Raw genomic sequence first — 23,373 nt, forward strand, 5'->3', positions numbered from 1 at the left:
GTGGCAAGAAATAAGCAATGGTAGGGAGGTATAAATAAATTCTGATGGAAGATTATAAATGAAAAAAGAAACTATTTAATTGAGAGGGTCAGACAGATGTCTTAGAGGAAGTAGAATTTTTCCTGAGCCCTAAAATCATTGAATAAAACGTTGAAGGAAAAGGAAAGGATAAAGTCTACTATGATGACAGCAGGAACAAAGGCAAGACAGCAAGTTCTATGTTAAAAGTTGAGAATGACTTGGTATAGAAGTATGTAATACATAAAGAAAGAAAGTGGATAGAAGTATAGGGAAAAGATTCCACCATGGTGCCATGATGGTCGTGCACATATCCATATAAGCCATACAGGCCAAGTTTTAAACCATAGCTAATGTGAGTCTCTGTGGAATGCCTCATGATCTTTCCGGAACATAATAGGATGGGAGGCTGTCATAGGCAGCTTCTTATTGCCTCCTGAGTTCTCCCGCCTAGAACCCTTGAGAATAGAATTGCAGACCATAAAACCATGTGAGTGTATGTGGTCTAGAATTGGCTCCTCACCACTGAAATGTTCTTAACTTGTGTTGCATTCTCTGGCCTCTTTTGGGGGGTGTCATCATTTTTTGTTGTGTACGACAAGAACCATGACGTGCTGACACCTTCAGATACTGTTGCTTTTGCTGACCATGAAAGTAATGAATTGTCTCTATCTCAAGAGGGCTCATTGTATCTTTACTGGTGGAATTGTTTAGGCCTTGGCTTTGACTTTGCCTAGCTGTGTGCATGACAGGAGGTCAGAAAACAGACCATAAGGACTTGGATTATAGGTTAAGACCTGTAGACTATATTTTGTGGTTGAGGTGAAACTACTGAATATTTTAAGTAGGTAAAAACAGGAAAAATTGTGTGAAGCCAATTGAATATTTTGGAGGAAAGTATTAGAGAAAATGTTATAGGCAGGATTATTACTTAGGTTAGAGATTCTCAAACTTTTCATCTCAGAAATCCTTTAACTTCTTCACAATTTTAAAAGATCCCAAACAGCTTTTATTTATGCAGTTTCTATCCATTGATACTTATAATTTTAAAAATTAAGGTTGAAGGGCACCTGAATGGCTCAGTGGGTTAAGTATCTGGCTCTGGATTTAGGCTCAGGTCATGATCTCCTCGTTTGTGGGTTCAAGCCCTGCTTTAGGCTCTTCATTGACAGTCTGGTGCCTACTTGGGACTCTCTCTGTCTCTGTCTCTCTCTCTTCCTCTAAAAATAAATAAATAAACCTAAAATTATTAAAATTGAGAAAAATTTAAAAAATATATTTGCTTATGCGTTTATTAAAAAAGAATAGGGGCGCCTGGGTGGCTCAGTTGGTTAAGCATCCGACTTCGGCTCAGGTCATGATCTCATGGTTTGTGAGTTCAAGCCCCACATCGGGTTCTGTGCTGACAGCTCAGAGCCTGGAGCTTGCTTCGGTTTCTGTGTATCCCCCTCTTTCTGCCCCTCCCATGCTCATGCTCTGTCTCTGTCTAATAATAATAATTAAACGTTAAAAAAATTTAAAAAAAGAATAAACATGTTACATGTTAACATAAATATTTTTATGACAAATATATTTTCCAATACAAAAGAAATGGTGAGATGAGTGACTTTGTTCTACATTTTTGTGAATCTTATTAATGTCTAGCTTAATGAGAAGATGGTTGGATTTGCATATCTGCTTAAGTATTCAATCTGTTGCAGAATCGCAAATTATGTAGCCTCTGGAAAATGCCAGTGCATACTCATGGGAGGATGAGAATGAACAAGGCACAGGATGACTTCATGTTTTTACAAAAATAGTTTTGACCTTGAGGAACCACTGAGAGGGTCTCCGGGACCCCCAGAGTCTTTGACCACATTTTGAGGACCTGTGACTTCAGAGATGATTACCCTGGTCCACATGAGAAGTTAGAAAAACTAATGTGAGATCACAAGCGGCAATGTGAGGTGAAAGCTAGAGGGCTGGAAGCTGTGAATGAAGATCAGCCATTCTAATTATTTTAGACAAGATTAAACCAAAGAGAGTTCAACCAAATTAAAATTCTAGAAGACAAAATGCCAGGGGCAAAGGAGTAACAGTGATTGAAGCTTACCCCAGAATTTGAGTCTCCTCGTCTACAAGGAGAGTGGGGCAATGACATAAGAAGAAATAGAGAATAAGCACATTTTATAGTGAAAAATGCAATTTAATGGAACTTGACTTTGAGAACTAATGGAAAATAAGAAAGAACATGTGTTAACAGATAACAAGTAAAATGTCTGTAAGGGGAGAAAGAGTGGCATACAAGGGGAATTTCAGTAGAAAAGGGCTTGCAAAAGGACCCCAGTTGAATATTCAAAAATGTCACTCCACTTAAGCTAAGATATGGTTGCTCTGATGCCCGAAGTCCAAAGAACAGTAAAAGTGATGGGCAAAGCTCAGTGCAGCCAAGGGTCTCTCTTCTTGAGGTTTCTAAAAGAGACTTGATGGGACATAGGGGGATAAGATCTTAAGATTAAAAACAAATCTTCAGAGTTCACTATGCAAGAAACCCTTTGCCCCCCGGTGCACAGATCATTGGTATGCACTTTTGTTTCCGCATCTTATAATTCACTAACAAAAGAACTTCACAGAACATTCTAATTAATTCTTAAAGCCCTCCTCATTCTCTTCTTCTCTAGGAAAGCTGTCAACCATTAATATCTATGAATTATACCCCAAAAGTTTGCATGTGAGTAGAAATAAACTTTGTATAAGGAAAATGTTGAAAATCCAAATTGTATCTGGTTATTTGTACTAACTATGTCTCATTTGGATAAACGTGTGCTTCCTGCCTCTAGGGAAAAGATTGCAATAATCTTATTGAGATTATAGAAAATAAGAAACTAGAGTCAAGAAACATATGTCCATATACCTCTCAGCCTTGCTTAACAGGAGAAAGGGAAATAGAAGCTCATGAAACAAAATCAAACGGCTGGCTAGAATAGCTGGACATTGAGTCTGTTCTCCATTTATACACTGGAAACAATGAAAATTATTCTAGATAGCTGTCTTTTCTCTTAAACATCATAATATTCACAATTACAAAACTTTTCCAAATAAGAGATAAAAGATAATCTATGAAACTCTTTGAAAACAACACCAAGAATAATAATAATAATAATAATAATAATAATAATAATGATAATAATAATAGGGGTATGTAATTTATACATGTTATAGCTGGTGGTGGACACTGGATCACTTGAATCTCCATGGCAAAGCTCTACCCAAGCTCTCCAAGCTCTTCCAAATATTGCATACTGATTACAAACAATTTCTCAAAAAAAGAAAAAGAAAATGAGGCAGCAAATTCAGGAAAAATAGAACAAAAAAATCCAGGAGCCATAGCAATGAGAAAAAAGAACCATATATAGCCTAAAGTTGTTCAGTTAGTAATTTGACTACTGTTGTATATACCCAAAAGTCTTTTTAATACTTTGGTTTGAATGCTAACAAACGGAAAAATAGCTGTTCATATTATTCTTTTTCTTAACTTAAATGGTAAATTGTTCTTTATTCCCAAGAAAGAATGGTGGGGGAAAGATTAACATTTTTGAGTAGTGTCTTATCAAAGTAGTTAACATTTTGAGTAGTTACTGTCTTATCAAAAACTTACTACCTCTTTTTTTCTTGTAACATATCTGTATCCTCATCACAGTGTTGATCATGTAAGTGATATAATTTCCAGAATATACTGAAAGATTTGCTATGTGTACATGCGTAATTAATACTGATTTCAATCTCTTGAAGACAAACATACTAATGTGTCTTTTTAGGCTTTATTATGATACCATGGTTTTTCTCTCTCTGAACAAATAATGACCAACTAAAATATTTTTTCTGTCTCATATCCATGAACTCTTAGATTCTTGTTTAATAGAAGCAGAATATGACTCCCAAACTATGATTATGCAAAATTCTGATGATACTAAATATTAAATATAACACTTGCTTTGCATTTTTCTCAAATTACATAACATTAATTGGATACAACTGTCATTTTCAAAGTTAGCAATGATTGCTTGTATCTTCATACTATTTTTACTAAGAAAATAAGCCTGGATTAATAAACAGTGGTGATATTTAGATCCTGTCTAAGTATTGTCAGGGTGCATAAGAAACACCTCTCTAAATAAAACCATTGTGACTGAGATGACCTTAGTATTTCTCTTAGCTTGACTAAATTTTAGACAGGTTATAGACCCTCGATTTCCCTTTTATTAGTACATTTGCTTTAGAAAACTTGCAATTGTAATTTTTTAAATTTTTTTAATGTTTATTTATTTTTGAGAGAAAGAGAGAGACAGAGCATGAGGAAGGGAGAAGCAGAGAGAGAGGGAGACACAGAAATTGAAGCAAGCTCCAGGCTCTGAGCTGTCAACACAGAGCCTGATGCGGGGCTCCAACCCACAAACTATGAGATCGTGACCTGAGCCAAAGTTGACACTTTGACTGAGTCACCCAGGCGTCCCTAGAAAACTTGCAATTGTACATTCTTTCCCTGTTCCTTTGAAGTATAGATTGTCTATACCGAGAAGTATCTTTCTCAGGACTGATGAGGCATCCTTTTGAAATGTAATCATCAAAGAACACAGTGCCCCTATCTCCCAATCTCTATGGGAAGGTAGGAGCCTAACTTCAATAAGCAACAACTAGTAACACAGATGGCCTAATCACAATGACTCGCACCCCATGCCCCAACAACCCTGTGTCCTCCAGTACCTTTCCACTAGCTCATCTCAGAGCTTTAAAATTCTTAGGCTTTTTGTTTCAGTGGTGTTGAGAGTTCAACTTCCTCTATTACAATGGACTTGAGTCCTATTGCAAGAGTCTTAAATAAAATCTTCCTTACCTGTTAAATTCTATTGGGTGCAAGTTTTCTTTGACAGCAAGAATATTTTACTCCATCTCAGGACATTCTGACAAAAGGAGGTGGTGTGCAGGGGATGGACTATAACTTATTTGCAACTTAATAGACCAAAGTAGCATCAGTTGCTGGTCAGTGTCAGAGATTAGTAGTTAATAGAGTAAAAGTTCTGAGATTTTGAGAGGTTATGTTTTATCTCCTTTATCTTGAGAGAGATGAGATTTAAAATTTATTTTTGAGGGGCAACCTGGGTGATTCAGTCAGTTAAGTGACCAACTCTTGATTTCGGCTCAGGTCACGATCTCACGGTTTGTGAGTTCAAGCCCCACATTGAACTCTGTGCTGACAATGAGGAGCCTGCTTGGGATTCTCTCTACTACTCTGACACTCATCCTGTCTCTGTCTCTCTCAAAATAAATAAATAAACATGGGACACCTGGGTGGCTCAGTCAGTTGAGTGTCTGACTTCAGCTCAGGTAACGATCTCATGATATGTGGTTTTGAGCCCCGCTTCAGGCTTTGTGCTGACAGCTCAGAGCCTGGAGCCTGCTTTGGGTTCTGTGTCTCTCTCTCTGCTCTTCCCTCACTCATGCTCTGTCTCTCTCTGTCTCAAAAATAAATGAACTTTGAAAAAAAAATTTAAATAAATAAATTTTTTTAAATGAAAAAAATTTTTTTGAAAAGTAGTTCACCCATTTACATGAGGTAAAGTACAAAAATACATTCATGAGAAATGTATACATAATATAGATCCAGTTATCCAAAGGAAATACAGACAGGATGGTAGTCAAAACTCAACTCTGAATTTTGGTAAATTGTTTACATAAAAGGCATAGTGGAATTTTTGCATTAAACATACCTTCCTTCTTTTCATCTTTTTTAGCTGTTGCTGAAATAAGATAAATAAAATCATGTTAAGACATATTAAATGATCATTCTTCAGAATACTCCTGGGAATATGAGAAAGCATTCCATGTATTTATAAATTGAGTGGATATCTATGCACAAATTAATCCATCGAAATCTGAAATAAGAGAATAACCTGAAAATATTATTTCATATGAGTGTTTTTTAATAACTCAGATATAAGCATAAAACCAAAAAAAGAATTAAAAAGTATGTCATAACATAGACAAGAAGTCAAATTAATAAGTACAGTATATGTTTAGTATAAGTTCATCTTAGGTTTGAAATTGTTGTATCTGAGAAAACCACAAACACTTCTAGAAGAATATGAATAGATCTATGCCCAAAATGAAAGTAATATTTAATAAATTATCTCTGCCTAACTACTAAGAAATTGTATACCAGTTTATTATACACATTTACAGTAGTTGTGTTTAAAAGGTACCATTTCAGCAAGTCCCACCCTCCTTTCAGCAAATGTATGCCACCTTTACACAGAGAAAAGGCATAGCACATTTTAATCATCTTTGAATTCTGACTTCCTCTGTGGTGGATTTCATCTAATCCTGGATCATGAATCTAAATCTGGATCTAGGTTGTAACATGTGTTTGCTACCAAAAACACGTAGGGTTAGCTGGGGATTGCTCCAAATAGGATGACTCCTGGTTTTGTGTAAAGTTCATTCAGGAGCCAAACCCACTCAAAGAAGCCTTAGGTCACACCAGTTGAATCAGAGATTGTGCACATCTCCTTAAAGTAATCCTGCCTGAGTGAATTAGAATTTGGGGGACTGGTGCACCTGGGTGGCTCAGTGGTTTCAATTCATCGTTCGGTGAGATTGAGCCCCAAGTGGGCTCCATGCTGACAGTGCAGAGCCTGCTTGAGATTTTCGCTCTCCCTCTTTTTGCCCCCTCCACTCTCTCTCAAAATAAACAAAAAAACTAAAAAAAAAAAAGAATTTGGGGGACCACTTAGAACCAACATGTAAGACTACTTTGGGTGTTTAGTCTGGGCTACGATTACTAAAGCGTCTTCTCACGGGGTTTCACAGTAGCCTTTTGAGGAAAGCAGCCCAGAGGAAGAAACCTACGTTACAGACAATAAATGGTTTGCACAGGCTCATACAGAAAACAACAAACAGGGGCGCCTGGGTGGCTCAGTTGGTTAAATGGCCGACTTCAGCTCAGGTCATGATCTCACAGTTCATGAGTTCAAGCCCCGCATTGAGCTCTGTGCTGACAGCTCAGAGCCTGGAGCCTGCTTCTGTTTCTGTGTCTCCCTCTCTCTCTGCCCCTCCCCCATTCACGCTCTGTCTCTCTCTCTCTGCCTTTCAAAAATGAATAAATGTTAAAAAATATTTAAAAAAAAAAAGAAAACAACTAACAGAGTTAGGTCTAAAAGTCAGGAACAAAAGACTGAAAGGGAATATCTTTAAATTCATTAATTTAATTTATTATAGGTTATTTTGTTTTCTATTTTCTAAATGTCATTAAGCATTGTTACTTTTGTAGTAAAAAATTATTTTACAACCTAAATAATTCTACCTTATAACATTTGTTCCATTTAAGAGGATTTTAACTGTAAGATACAAAATGTATAAAGGATCTACATTTATAATATTTTTTAAGTTAAAGCATCTGTCTATTTCAATGACATAATGAGGATAGTAATGAAGACAACTAAAAAGAATTAGAAGATATGAGCAACACCTGATAGATTTCAAAGCCATGAGGCATAATTTAAGCAAACCCTATAGGTTTGACTCAGTAGGTTTATTTGTTGTTAGTGCTTTACAAGTATGAATCTCCTCCAAGAAGCTTTATAATTTTCAAAATCATCCAATAAGTAAACATTTTGATTCTGGAATTCACTAATTTTTGTATTTTGCCTGGAATTTGTATAGTAAAGAAAAACAGTGAAATGGATTTGTCCTTTAATTTACTGTGAGAGACATATTTTATTTTGTTTTTCTCCTATATAATTATCTTGACACTATTTCCCAATATTTGAGTCTCTAGTAAGTGGGATCAAAGGATTTAGGTAGAGAGCTCTTTCAACAAAAGCAAAATAACACAAATTCACAAATCAAAAAATTGCTGTCCAGAAAATTGCTGTCCAAAAAATTGCCTTGGTGGGTCAGTCAGTCAAGTGTCTGATTCTTGGTTTCAGCTCAGGTCACAATCTCACAGTTCATGGGTTTGGGCCCCACATTGGACTCTGCACTGACAGTGCAGAGCCTGCATGCGATTCTCTTTCTCCCTCTCTCTGTCCCTCCCCTACTTTCTCTCTCTCTCTCTCAAAATAAATAAATAAATTTTTAAAAAAATTTTAAAAATTGCTGTCCAGGGGCAGCTGGGTGGCTCAGTTGATTAAATGCTTAACTCTTGATTTCAGCTCAGGTTAGGATCTTGTGATTCATGAAATCAAGCCCCGCATCGTGCTCCATGCTGATGGGGTGGAGCCTCCTTGGGAGTCTCTGTCTCTCTCTGTCTTTCTGTCCCTCCTCAGCTCATGCTCTCTCTCTCTCTCTCAAAAAAAAAAAAAAAAAAAAAAAAAAAAAATATATATATATATATATATATATATATATATATATGAATAAAAAATAAATTAAAACCATAAAAGCAGGGGCACCTGGGCGGCTCAGTTGGTTAAGTGTCTGACTCTTGGTTTTGGCTCAGGTCATGATCTCACAGTTTGTGGATTCAAGCCACAGGTCAGGCTTCATGCTGATGGCATGCAGCCAGCTTGGAATATTCTCTCTCCCTCTTTTTCTGCCCCTCCCTAGCGCACTCTCTCTCTTTCTCTCAAAATAAATAAACTTTAAAGAAAAAAATGCTGCCCAGAGAGTCCTGGGAGATGCCCTGGCAAGAGAGTGGCCCTAAACTTCACCAGTTTAGCAATAAACACACTCGTTGAGGACAACCAATGCCAGAAAAAGGACTGAGAACATGAATGCATTTTGAAAACCCGTTATCTCTTCTGAATTCTACAGAGAAGAAAAGCCCTCCAAAAATAGGCAAAATCTTTTGCAGTTTTTTTTTTATTTCTAAAATAATCTAAGAAGAACAACGCATTCATATGCAAGTGCAGGCATGTGGGTATGTGTATAAGTGTTCCTCTTTCCTACTTTCATATTCTTCAATAGTTTTGGTTTCAAACTCTACAGTAACAAGAGTTGAATGAAAAAGTTTGGCCTATTCCTTCATAGTTGACACTGGCTTTGCTTCTTGCCCTGTGTTCCTTAAAATGAGTGGCTTTTATTCACAGCCATCTGGAAAGCCATGTGGTCTGTCAAGCTGGATTCCACTCCAGAAGTTAATCCAAACCAGGCTTTAGGGATCCAGCTGCTTCCAGAACGGTTTTCTAACTTTTGTTCCATGTGTCCCACTGCAGACTCTCATTCAACTCGCCTAATTCTATTTCACTGGATTATGTGGCTCGATGACCCTGAATCTGCTGAGTAGACATGATTCTTCATTATTGGACTCTTTGTTTTCATATTCCAATGAGACTGCAATGGTTAACATTTTAGTTGTCTTGTTCTCTTTCTATTTTCTATCTATATCAAAGACTTTTAATGTTTGCTTTAGAAATCCAAAGGGGAAAAAAAAGCCACTGGAAATACGCTAACACAGATGAATGTATGATGCATATAGACTCATCTTTTAAGGTGATTTCTGTTGTAACTTCTGTCCTTCCTTGAGCATTTCATTGTCAGCAGGTGTCTGCCCAACCATTGCATCTGCCTAATTTTAAAAAAATTCCTTATTTTCCATTTTAGTCTAATTCCATTTTTTCAACACAATTTATTATGTAATGTCTATGAATCAGATTGATCTCCCACCTAGTTCTTACGGGCTATACAGAAAATTCACTGCGTGGATGACCCTCCATCTGCTCAGCATAAATCCACCGAAAAATGAATCCTCATCTTCTCCCTTAAGTTAGTTCCTTTCCCCGGGATTTATTTTTAAAATTTTTTTAATGATCATTCATTTTTGAGAGAGAGAAAGAGAGAGAGAGAGAGAGAGAGAGAGAACACGAGTGGGTGAGGGGCCCAGAGACAGGGAGACACAAAATTTCAAGCAGGCTCCATGCTCTAAGATGTCAGCACAGAGCCCAACCTGGGGCTTGGACACACCAACTGTGAGATCATGACTTGAGCAGAAGTCAGACTCCTAACCAACTGAGCCACCCAGGTGCCCTCCCTGGGACTTATTTTTGACAATTAAATCATCCTATTCACCCAGCCTTAAAAGCTCAGTACTGTTTTAATCTTCTCTTGTTTCATTGTGTATCTTCTATCAATTAGCGTTTTTTTTAAATATCCAACTTAGTTGCAGCTTTCCGAGGTCACTGACACCATCATAGTTGAGGTTGTCTCATAACTTGATAATGACAATAACCTTTCACAATTATCACTAACTCTTTATTTAAAGCCATCTACACTAGCAATGCTTTTCTACTGCCAGTTTATCCTTTAGTCATGCTCCAAGCCCACATGAAGTCATCCTCTCCTCATCCATTAAGAATCCCTCAACCCAACTTACTAAAAATCACTTTGTCTTAACTAATATGACATTTATTATCTCTACAACTCAATTCAGCATTACATGATATTCTATTTATGTTATTATTTCAATTTCTTGTATCTCCAACTTATAATCTATAGTATAGAGTCATTTTTTTCATATTCTTCTCAGTGTCTCAAAACTTTCTTAAATTCTTTAAATATACTTCCAAAAAATGTGTGATAAATATTAATAATAGAGCAAAATATTTACATATTTACACACAGCTTATATAAAACTAGATATTAAATATTCCCTTTGTTAAAAAAGTTTAAAAAGTAAATAAATGAAGAGATATATTCTAGTCTTTTACCACAATATAAGCATCATTATCAATTTTGTCACTTTATACTTCAAAAATATCAGGGCGCCTGGGTGGCTCAGTCAGTTAAGCGTCCCACTTTGGCTCAGGTCATGATCTCACGGTTTGTGGGTCTGAGCCCTGCATCAGGCCCTGTGCTGACAGCTCGGAGCCTGGAGCCTGCTTCAGATTCTGTATCTCCCCCTCTCTCTGTCCTTCCCTACTCACTCTCTTGTTTTCGCTCTCTGTCTCTCAAAAATAAATAAACATTAAAAAAAAGATATTGTTTACTTCAAAAATATCAGCCTCTGCTACAGCAATACTGCCAATTGTGCTTAAGCTCTGTCTTCTAATAACGTATATGCAACTATTAATTATTTCTATGCATGATTAATAATATGACTATGGTATTATAAAACCTAAGAAAGATCTATGGAAGATGTGCACAACACAAGTGACATTTATTCCTGCTTGAAGTGTCCCTCTTTTGATGTGTCATTGCCATTCTAGTGAACAGTGCTTTGTGCACTATGTTTAATCAACACACTTATCTAATTTCTTAAAAGAACGGCTCTAACGAGACTTTGAAACTCCACGGTATTAAAGACTCAACAGTAAGTCTTTTATTCCAAAAGAATAATTTCTGAGGCTTCCTTGTCCAGCATAGTTGGAATGCAAAAATGAAGACCCCAAGGTCTGAAGCTCAAATTTGAAGCAAGTTTCCAGATATCTCTGCAATTTCCTCCCCTTGAATTCCTCTAATATGAGACTAAAGCAGCATTAAACTCTTGCCTCAAGTGGCAGTTCCACACCACGAAGTCCTCAGAAGCTTCAATCAAAGCAGAAGTGTCCCAGGGCAAGTGTTTTTTTGTTTGTTTGGTTGGTTTTGCTTTTTTTTTTGTTTTGTTGCTGTTGTTGTTTTGTTTTTAATGATAACATCTATATATTAACCATGATACTTGAGGACCTGACTCCGAGTTGCATTTTCATGAATAAAAACCAAAAGTGATAATATTTGTCCTGCTTTTCTGCCTCCCGTAATATTTGTTATACTCTCTATTAAAATTCTCCTAAAGAAGATTCTGTTTTCTTAAACAAAAAAATGATCAAATGATGATCAAATGAAAATTAAAAATTAGTATTATAGCTCCCAGCCCTCTTAGTATACATTACTTATAAATAACATCATTGGGTCAGTGGAATGGAATGCAGTCAACCCATGTAACCAGTATTTACCAGGATGATTCTGCACATAGTTGGGTCCAGGATTAAATGCAACCATGTTATATGTCATATGCTGAGGAGTCTGCTACAAAGGCCTTCTTCCCAGAAACAAATGTAATACCACCTAAATGCATATCCTTTATTGCTTGATATTGTATAATGTAGTGGGCAAGAAAGTAAAGATTTTCTCTATTGGAGTGGAGTGGTGGGATGGGTTAACAAGGTGATGGGGATTAAGGACTACACTTGTCATGATGAGCTCTGGGTGATGTATGGAACTGTTGAATCACTGTATTGTACACCAGAAACTAATATAACACTGGATGTCAACTAACAAATTAAAATAAAAACTTAAAAAGTAAAAAAATATTCTCTATTAAACATTTTACCCTTTTTCCCCCCTAAATTCTGCAAAGTTTTCGTAGATGACAAAAGGCAGAATACTTGTGTCCTTCCCTTATATCACATTACTCCTCATGGTTTAAGAATAATGGTCACATAATTCATATTTCATTCTGTTGACTTGGAGTTACAAGATTCAGAATAGCTTTCTCAAAGGATGTGATTTTGGATGATGGTTAAAAAATAACTTTATAGAAAAATTGTTTAAAAGACGTATCTTTCCCAAACTGATGCTTTAAAGAATCAGTATGTTTTTAAAGATCTCTTAAAGGAAACCACTTCTGATGACTCCAAAATATTTGTTAAGTGATGGAACTGATTTTCTCACATGGCTCCTAAAAACTAGGGAGATTACTTTGCAGTCATATCCAGAACCCAATTTCTGCAATCTTGATATAGATGAAATAATATTAACTTAATAACATTCTGACTAAGTTTTCTAATTTGACACAAGTTACACAAAAAAAACACATTGGAATAATTATATTTATTTGTAAATCTCTACCAATCTTTCTATCATCTATCAATATATGGCTTATTTTTAGAAACATAACTAAAAGCTCCATGACTGAAACTTGGAGTCAACATACTAACTCTTGGGTCCTTTATGGTTCCTCCAAGTACTAAAAATAAAATACTTGAAATGTGTATTTTAATGCAACAATGTTTTCTGTAATAACCCAGCAGATGGTGCTATTCTGCAATAAACAGCTTTTGCTTTGTTTAAAGTGCTATGTACTTTATAAAAAGAAAGAAATAGAACGTTTGAAGTGTTTTATTGCTTACCTTGTGCTGCAACTTTTGTAGTCCCTTGTTTGGTTTCAGGAGCTTTCCCTGGCTCTTATAAAGAAAAAGATAAATAAATTACCATGGCGATCTATTTCCGAAAGATATTTAACCCCCCAAAAGGGGGAGAGTAGAAAATCAAAAACAGACATAAAAAACACTGCCCTTGGCACTCGGAATTTTTGTTATGAAATGAATACAATTGTTAGAGGGATCATTAAGAATTAAGCTTATTGAGACCCCAAAAAAAAAAAGTTTCCCAAAACTGCCTTATTGTTGTCTGGTCATGGCACACTTTGCATTTGTTTGCCACCTGAATCTGAAAATCTCAGAATTCTTTGTAAACTATTCCTGTATTATCAGTGCTTTGAAATGGGCGGAACAGGTAGACATAAAGTGTTTCCTAGAAGTTCACTGAGTGACTAATATGTGGATAAAGTCCAGCACTCCCAATATGCACTACCAGTCTGACTCAAGATGCCATTCCCTGTACCGCTGGCATGCCCGTCACGACTCCACTATTCATGAGGTCCCGGGTGACAGTATGCATTGTGACGGAATAAGAAAACTTCATTCTGAATCTTTCTTCTTTCTTGTCTTAGGTTTCTGATTTTTTCAGAATTTTCTCTTTAAAGAAACAGGATACAAAAACACATGTGATAACTACTTAATTATTTAATTAGCATGAAAAGTAAAGGGGAAATAAAGATTATAAATAGAAATGCTTATTTCCCATTTTACTCAATAATGATTTCATAATTATCTTCTGTAAGTTTTTGATAATTAAATTATCATTTAATAATATGGGAATGAAGATTTGGTCATTTGTTATAGATGTTGACCTTTATTCATTCATTCATCATGTGTTTATTTAGGACCTATTATGTGTATACATTAAGCAATGTGTAAATGTGGTAGCTAATACATATATATATATATACATATATATACATATATTTTCCATCTTTCATTGAATCATCAACTGTTGATTACAGCTTATTTAATATTACACTGTTAGAGTTATAAGATTGTGTCAGAATAACTTGCAAAGAATCAAAGTTTCCATGTTTTTCTGGGCAAACAAAAGAGGTTTAATTTCTAACTTATGCTTCACCTCTTGTTGGTGGGTTAATTATTCATTTATATCATAATTTTCAGGATTATGAAAATGCCAATTTTTATTCTGCATTTTATAAAAGAAATCTTATTTGACTCACATATAATTTTTATTATTACCCTATTTATCATTCTGAGAAAATATCTTTTGCCAAATTAAATTGATTTGATTTTACCTATAATCTCATTATTATTAATTGTCATTTTTTTTTCTTAAGGAAAAATCCATGCCAGCTTCATACTAGTGCTATTTTTGTCACACCTAGGATAAATCACCTCAATACTTAGCCAAGATTTATATACAGATATTAAATTTTTAAGTATTCCTCTAACCTTACCTAACCTTCCTCTAACCTAAGTGACTAACTTTTAGTAGCCACTTAATAAATATTGGTAAATGAAAAAATAGATGAAAGGATGAAAGAATAGGTCCAAAAGATCATCAGAAGTACCCTAGCCTGCTATGGTGTTTCCTTCTTTAAAGATCTTAACATAGCAGAGAATTGTAAGGTAGTTCCTAATTTTTAAAAAGAAGATTTAAAAATTGTGGTCAGTATAGTACCTTAGAATTTTAACAGCTGATTTTCCTATCTTCTCTTTTTCCTTTATGTTCTCTCAGGTCACTGCTCCTAAAAGATCCCTCCACACCTAAGATTCTATTGGAATACTCCATACACCCAACTGTGAATTATGGGGAACTTTTCTTAGGGTTCTATTACTTCTCCTGTTGATCATTCGTTACTCTGTCATCTGCTTTCTCCCTCAGTGGGCAGGGATCAGATCATGCCCCTGACCATTCAGCATTTTTCCTTTGAGTATCCTGACAGGTGACAGACTCTCAAGAGTCACGTCTTCACTAAACTTACCAGGTATCTGACTGTGTGCACATTGAGTGAGCATGTTTTAAGGGCTCATATCCTATGGGCTCTTCTTTCTGTTCCCTCTTCCCCACTCCCTAAAAATCTACCAATCTGCTAATGCACAGTGATGCATTAAAGATTCTGTTCCCAGGGATGCTTAGGTGGCTCAGTAGGTTGAACATCTAACTCTTGATTTTGGCTCAGGTCATGATCCCAGGGGCATGAGATCAAGCTAAAGGTGGAGCCTGCTTGAGATTCAGTCCTATTCCCCCCAAATCCTCCCTACTTCTTCCCACCCCTCACACACACACTCTCTCTTTCTAAAATACAATTTAAAAAAATTAAAAAATGATACTGTTCACAGATAAAAGGTGTTATTTTAAAGGGGTCATTCTACAGACAATGTCCACTCACAAAGGAATAACTTTAATGGAGCTGATTCTCAAGTCTGTGGCAGTAAAATATTATTTATCACTCCTAATTCCATTTACTCTTTCTCTGATCTCAAGCTTTTACAGCAGTTTATATTGATTCACAACTATTATATTAACTACATCCTAGTAGAAATTAAAAGTTTAAAACTAAATGCTTTCCAACAAGTCTGCCAACTTGCATCTACCCGACATCAGCCTCAAATCTATTGAGGACATATGCACAGGTGATCGGATTTGATATCTGCTTGTGTACAGCATTTCAGTTTTCAAAACCACAAGTCTTTAAGGAAGCAGTCAACTCTGAGACAATAAATGCACAGCATTAAACCCACACCAAAAATCGCATAAGACTGAAAACACATCAAATCCATAAAATCTTTATTATAAATAGTATTTCTGGATTTTATCACTGCCATCTGCAAAAGGAACTTTTTATTTGGAAAAACTTCAAATATATATAAAACTAAAGAAGAAAGTATAATGAGCTCCATGTTCTTAGCACCCATTTAATAATTATCAAGTGATGGCCAGTCTTATTTTCTCTGTATCACTCACTATCTCCTCTACATGGGTCCCAAATGAAAATTTTATTATAGCAAATGATTTCATCATTCTATAGCTTTTATTTGATAATTTTTATAGTTATGTGTTTTAAATAAAATACGATGATTTAAATTAAAACATCAGATGATAGGAAAATTAATGAAAACTTATAATAATTCTGAAATTGATAAGGAGACAGGATAGACCCAGATTAATGTGCCAGTATAATTTACTTGGAATGTTTTAGCAGAAAATCATCAGAGAAGTTAGTGAGTTAGTATTTTTAGGTTCCTGAAACAGGTGTTTATATAAACAAATTGTCATGATTCAGATAAGACACATGGAACAGTCCAATTTACAAAATTGAAAAAATATTATGATTCTGCAAATATTTTGTTAAGGAATCAATTTTCACACACAAGTTTAAATATTACTTTAATATCATGAACTCTTCATCGAACTCTTCGTCTATAGGACTCTGTTTATACTGACTTCTTTTATTGTTTTCTTTCTTTTTTAAATGTTTACTTTTTTTTGAGAGAGAGAGGGAGAGAGAGACAGAGCACAAGGTGGGGAGGGGTAGAGAGAGAGGGAGACAAAGAATCTGAAGCAGGTTCCAGGCTCTGAGTTGTCAGCACAGAGCCAGACACGGGATTGAAACAAGTGAAACACGAGATCACAACCTGAGTCAAAGTCAGACTCTTAACCGACTGAGCCACCCAGGCACCCCATACTGATTTCTTTCAATATAAAGTATAAATTCATTGAGTTTTGAAATGTAGGTTTCACATAACTTTATTTTTAAATAATCTCTACACCCAATGTAATGATCTCGAACTCACAACCCTGAGATCAAGAGCTACATGCTCTACCAGCTGAGCCAGCCAGATGTCCCTTTGCATAACTTTAACGGCAAATGGACTGCTATACTGAGTTTAGTACTGGTCTTTGACTAATGGACATAGACGAAGAATAATAGTATTGTAGTGATCATACTTACATTTTAAATATTTTCTAAGCAACCCCCCAGTCCCCCTCCAAAATAAGTCATTAACTTTATAATGTTTTTATTCTTTTAAGTAACTTGGGAGTGATCACTTTCTTTTTCAAAAATAACAATCAGTAATCCCTATATAACATTTAAATACCTTCACTTCAACAAATAACAGCAAAATACAAAAGAAAGAGTGGGAGGAAAGAGGGAGGAGTAATCTGGCAAAGGCAGGAGAATAAGTAGCAACAGGTGGTAGAGTAGTTAATGGCTTCTGATGATTTAGTCTTCATCTTGGTCATTTCTAAATAACCAGCCCACTGGATTCTGCAGTACAGATCTCTATTTCAGTGTGTGATAATATTTTAATTATTTACTTACAAAACTGTAGCTTCCTACTAATCTATAGACTCCCTCTGATCATTGACTAGTTATTTAACCAACTTCATAACTCTAGCACTAGCAAAATACTGGGAAAAACTGTCCTTCATAAATATGTAAAGAATTGATTGCATAAAAAATCTAATTGACTGGTTTTAAATGAGACATTTAACTTAGGAATCTGGGGGTGCCTGGGTGGCTCAGTTGCTTAAGTGTCCATCTGGCTTTTGATTTCAGCTCAGGTCATGATCTCACTGTTCCCGGGATCAAGCCCCATGCAGAGCCTGCTTGGGATTCTCTCTCTCTCTCTCTCTCTCTCTGGCCCTCTGTGCTCTCTCTCTCTCTCTCTCTTCTCTCTCTCTCATTCTCTTTCTCTCAAAATAAAAACAAAACAAAACAGGAACCTGTTTCAGTTTTAAGATGATAAAAACTAATTCAACGTTTTTTGCTCTTTGATCATTTATCGTGCTATATGCAGAAAATGTTTTAATTCTAAATTTCAGAACTTCATTTTCACTATATAATAATGTGATCCTGTGGTAGCGCTCCTCCGTAAGTAATGTGGTGAAAACCTTAAGGCAAGGGAAGGGAACCTGGTTATGTGCCCGTGGGTGACAGTCCTCAAGACTCTGTAACATAGATGGCCCATTCAGGCTGTGTGTTACCATATATGGGCGACAAAGGAGCAAAAATTGTACAAAGGCCACACACCGCTGTGCTGGGGGCTCAGTTTTTCAGGTAGGAACCCACTGAGTGAGTCCTGCTACAATCCTGGCAGCAATTTGGAATTTTTTAGAATTTCACTATTTGAAACAAATCAACAACAATTTGCATGGGTTTGGAAATTTAGGAATTCTGTTTAAAGGCATGACATGAACCAAACATTTCTTTAGGCCTTAAATTATGAATGAATTTTCTTTCATTAATTTTCAAAAAAAGATACAGAAATATATTTTCAAGGCCATGTCTTGCTAATTTTAGTACTGCAGGATATTTAGATTGCTATTAGGTGAGAAAACTAAACAGAAAAGTTGAATAAGTTTTCTATAAACCAGGAAAGAAAGAAATATTTACTGGTTCAGCAGCCAGACTTTGAGCCAGCAATATGAACCCTCTTTGATTCCTCAAAAAGCATGCATCCTCTTTTGAAAAAGATTCTAGACATTGATGAGAAATCATCCTTCAATCTAATGAACTGCTAAATTAAGCCCTAAATTTTGTTTTCTATTCTTATAAAATATAATATTTTTAGATGTAAATATTCCCGAAATAGAGAAAGGTTAACATTTAAACTAAAAGTTACTCTATGCTTAAAAGCTCTTAAAATGAGCCTCTTGTACTTCATAGCTCTAGGGAAGCATATTTCAGAGGCATTGTTTCATCTGAGTATGACAATTACCCTATTGAGATGAGATTAATCATGAAGCAGCCTTCGGCCATCCTGTCTGACCAAGGGGACAGAAGCCTGAAAGGAGGGCCTATTTGCTGCCAGATATGCAAATTGCAAAAGGTGCACAATGCAGAAACATGAATAATTTATCAAAATAATCTGTTACTGCTAGAGGTTAAAAATCTAAATAAACTGGCAGCATCATTTACAATAGGTAGCATAATTTAGCTTTTCTTTTTCCCCCAGGAAATTTTTATTTCATCAAGCAATGTATTTTGTTTTAGACTCAAAGTGGCCTTTAACTTAATACCTTAGCATTATAGAGTTTAATTCAGAAAAAAAAAAGATTATTCAATGTCTGATAAAATATTCCCTTGATTTTTTCTTAATCTTTAAGAAAACATATCTTTTCCCTCAAAACCATTCTAAGTATTTCTTAACTTGAAAAGAAAGAGCTTTGATGTTTTAATTAAATTTAAGTCAGCTTCTACCTATAGTTTCTACACATGGAATCAGCTTTTCCTTATATTATTTGGACAGAATTAAGTACAGGAAAAAATCTTGAAATTCAGTCAGAGTATTTACCATTGGAGTAATGTACATTCCCTTCTCATGGCATCATCTGGCTGTCTGGATAGAATGTGGTAAAGATGAAAGAATTCTTAAGCATTAACAATTCAGAATTTCAAGTTGAAGCCCAAGGTATTAATTTATTTAAATGACTAAAAGAAGGAAAATTTTTAGAATGAAAATAAAAGTTATTAATGAGACACAGATCATTTAGCTTTCTGTTCTATTATATATATATATATATATATATATATATATATAATAGAATATATTCTATATACATATATATATATATACATATATATGTATATATAATAGAATATATTCTATATATGTAGAATCATATATATATATATACACATATATATATGAAGTTACATTCTTGAAAATGCCAAATAGAGGGATACCTGTCTTAGAGGAGTCTTAAATAGATCTGCCAAAAGCAAAGATAGCCCCAGCTGATCACTCCTGGTCCCTTTCTACCTTCTACGCCACCTTTCTAATTTCAATAACCGTGAACACAGATAAGAGTATTTGAAAAATTTTCCCATATTATGTTTTATATAGGCATTTAATTATGCTTATAACATGATATTATGTTTTGATAGCAATTTTTTTATTACTTATTTCTTTTTATTATTGAGGTTTACATTGGTAGTCCTCCCTTATCATAAAATAATTATTCCCTTTGGTAAAATTTTAAAAGCAAGCATTCTGACCACCAAACTGGATTGATTCTCTTAGGAGAAGCCTACCCTTCCTAGCACACTTAGGACTCAAGTAGATATTTAATGTTTTCATTGAAATAAATGTTATAGTTTTAGAAAATGATTGCTTTCCTGATAGAAATTATTTAAATTTTTAAAAAAATGTTTATGTATTTTTGAGGCAGAGAGAGACAAAGCATGAGCAGGGGAGGGGCAGAGAAAGAGCGAGACACAGAATCCAAGCAGGCTCCAGGCTCTGAGCTGTCAGCACAGAGCCGGACGCAGGGCTCCAACCCACAAACCACGAGATCATAAGCTGAAGTCGGACGCTTGACCGACTGAGTCACCCAGGCGTCCCTCCCGAAAGAAATTATTTATTTGTTTAGTAAGGATTACTTTAGATGCTTCATGAAAAATATAACAAAATATTTTTTAAGAAGTCAGTTTATTTGAGAATATAAGCTACTTCAATACACACACACATACACACACACACACACACAAACACAATGAAAACAATTTCTAACTGTTCAGCCACATTTTCCAGTTAAAATTTCAATCTTAAAAATTAAGTGAGGTACTGGTAAATCCTCTAGCTCATAACATACACATAGAATGGGGGAGTGGTTTCCTCATTAAATGATACCATATACCAGAACCATCTAATTCAGCCCTAAAAAAGTACCAGTCCCTATTGTTCTAACATTAGTAAACAGTGTCTGTGAATATTATCTTTCTGTTTTTCACTTTTCTAGAAAACAAGAAACACACACCCTTTTTGTCTAATTACCCAATTTGGAAATGTTATGTAAACAAACAATTGTAAGTGTAAATGTAACTGTACAAAAAAATAAAATAATAAGCATAGTGAAGGAAAAACGGAGAGTGAAGACTGCTTTATTCTTATTTGTGTCATCAATCTCTAACAGAGTGCTTGGCACTGAGAAGGCATTCAGTAAATGTTTTTGCATGAATAAATGAATAATGATAAGGAGACAAGGTGTTTGAAAAATCATTGTTATATACCTGAAAATTGTAAACCAAATGGATAGCAATTATCTTCATAAAATTGCTCAGACTCATTGAGTCTTTTTTTTCTGTACAGTACTGTAGATGTCAAAATCTGAAGATGTTATTCAAAGAAAATCTAAGTTTCTTGTAAAAATAGCAAGGTTTAGAAAATGTAGATTTATTACACTGATAAGTTAGAAAGATTTCCAAAAAGGAGTCCTTAATAAAGTGTCCTAAATAAAGCAATCTGAGGAAGAATTCAGAGGTATATTTTTAAGCAAACACTTTCTGCTAAATTTTGTTCCTGGGTTGAACAGAGTTTAGGGAATGAACTACACCCAATGATATTAAATGTGAAAAAATTTCTCCAAATAATCACTGCGGTCCATCACTCATTCTTTATTCAATATTTGTTGTTTGTGTGTTTACTATGAACAAGGCACCATAGCATCTAAATATAAGAACTAGTTTCACCCATTAGGAGCACTATATGAAAAATGCTAAGTAAATAGTATAGTATTCTGAGTCTTAGTATTGGCAATTTTTAAGGAGGCAGAAGATAGATAAGTCTTGAAGGAGCATGTAGAGCCACAAGCGGGGTGAGGGAAGGAAAGGTGCAAAGTGAGATTATTGATCAATCTGGCTGGGGCAGAAGAATATTGTTGGTGTTAGTGAGAAGTGAAAATAAAAATTTTTAAATTGTTTGAAACTAAATTATGGTCAAAATAATTCACTTGAAATCTCAGTAATCAAAATGTGCTTTTTTTCTTAGAACATTAAGAGCCATTGCATTTTTGATAAAGGGAATTGCACAGCAATGTTTTAAAGAGATGATTGTTAGGAGAAAGGGTATAACCTGGTAGAAGCCAGGTAAACTGAATACTCTATTTTTAAGATGACGATGTCTAGACTGTGCAAGTGTTTGTGGAAACAGAAAGAAAACCGTTAGTTAGACATTTAAAAGAAGATATTAAGTATTTTTATATTTGTTTGACACGTACAGAAGAGGAAAATGAAGGCTGTTTACTCAAGTATGACAAGTTTGGGGCCTGATAAACAGAATTGTTTTTAACATAATTTAATTAAAGTTTACAATGCATGTTGAATTTGAGACAATGTTGGAACTTCAAGTGAAAATACTGAGTGGTCATTGGGAGGAAAATATGGCCCCTGAAGAGATAGGAAATTCTAAAGTCATATGGAATATGGAGTTGTGAATTAAAATTACAAGAATGAAATTTATAGTTTTTCCAAGGGTTAAACACAAAGCTTCAAGTTGCCTTTCCATTGAGAACAATATTGGCTAGTAAGGTATCAACAAGGTTTCAAAAAGGTCAAAGAAAGAGGATGTTGGAAAAAGGAGGAAATAAACCTTAGAATTAAGAAAAAAGAGACAGAGAATTTGTTTTGTTATCTAGATAGATAGTCCCTGGCAACATTTGTGAATATGAATCTGGATGCAGATAGAAGAAAGCCTATTTTGGGGGCTGGTCTCAGCCAATCAACAACCAATGTGTGGCTAGACTGACCTTTGTGGTTCTTATTATGATTGCAAGTTGCCTTTAGCAAGAACCATCAGGGAACTTTGAAAACAAAAGTTCTGGAAATCACACACCATATCTGGGGCCACACAGTGAGATCACAGGGGAGAGGAGAGAATGAGAGAGAGAGAGGGAGGGAGAGAGCGAGCAGGCCTGGGGTTTTTGCTTTTATTGTGTCAACATGGATGGACCTGGAGGAAATTATGCTAGGTTAAATAAGTCAGACAGAGAAAGACAAATATGGCATGATATCATTTATATGTGGAATCAATAAAACAAAATAAATGAAAAAAATTCATAGATACTGAGAATGGAATGGTGGTTGCTAGATGCGAGGGGCAATTAAAGGATGGGGCAACAGGTGAAGGGGCTCAAGAGGTACAAACATTGAACTACAAAATAAGTTATGGGGATGTAATGAACAGCAGGGTGATTATAGTCAATAATATTGCATTACACACTTGAGGGTTGCAAAGAAAGTAAATCCCAAAAGTACCCATCACAAGGAAAAAAAAAACCCTGTAATTTGATATGGTGATGGCTGGTAACTAGACTTACTGTGATGATCATTTTGCACTGTATATAAATACCAAATCATTATGTTGTATACCTGAAACATAATGTATGTCAATTATATCTCAATAAAAAATCCATTAATCATAGAGTTAATCTTTTGCAAGCATACTCTTGTTTTAAACAGTAGATAAGGATTCCTTTTTCTCCACATCC

General features: G+C 35.1%; 1 protein-coding gene across 1 annotated transcript in view; it reads right to left on the reverse strand.

Annotated features, from left to right (window-relative positions):
• Positions 1 to 23,373, reverse strand: part of TRDN (triadin) — a 394,142-nt gene that overhangs the window by 150,780 nt on the left and 219,989 nt on the right. The window contains exons 14-15 of the mRNA XM_042939743.1: positions 13,101 to 13,154; positions 5,766 to 5,795 (exon numbers count right to left, since the gene is read on the reverse strand). Coding sequence (XP_042795677.1) covers positions 5,766 to 5,795; positions 13,101 to 13,154 — 84 coding nt within the window. The remainder of the gene's footprint in view (positions 1 to 5,765; positions 5,796 to 13,100; positions 13,155 to 23,373) is intronic.

Source organism: Panthera leo, chromosome B2 (assembly GCF_018350215.1).
Source record: "Panthera leo isolate Ple1 chromosome B2, P.leo_Ple1_pat1.1, whole genome shotgun sequence".
NCBI lineage: Eukaryota > Metazoa > Chordata > Mammalia > Carnivora > Felidae > Panthera > Panthera leo.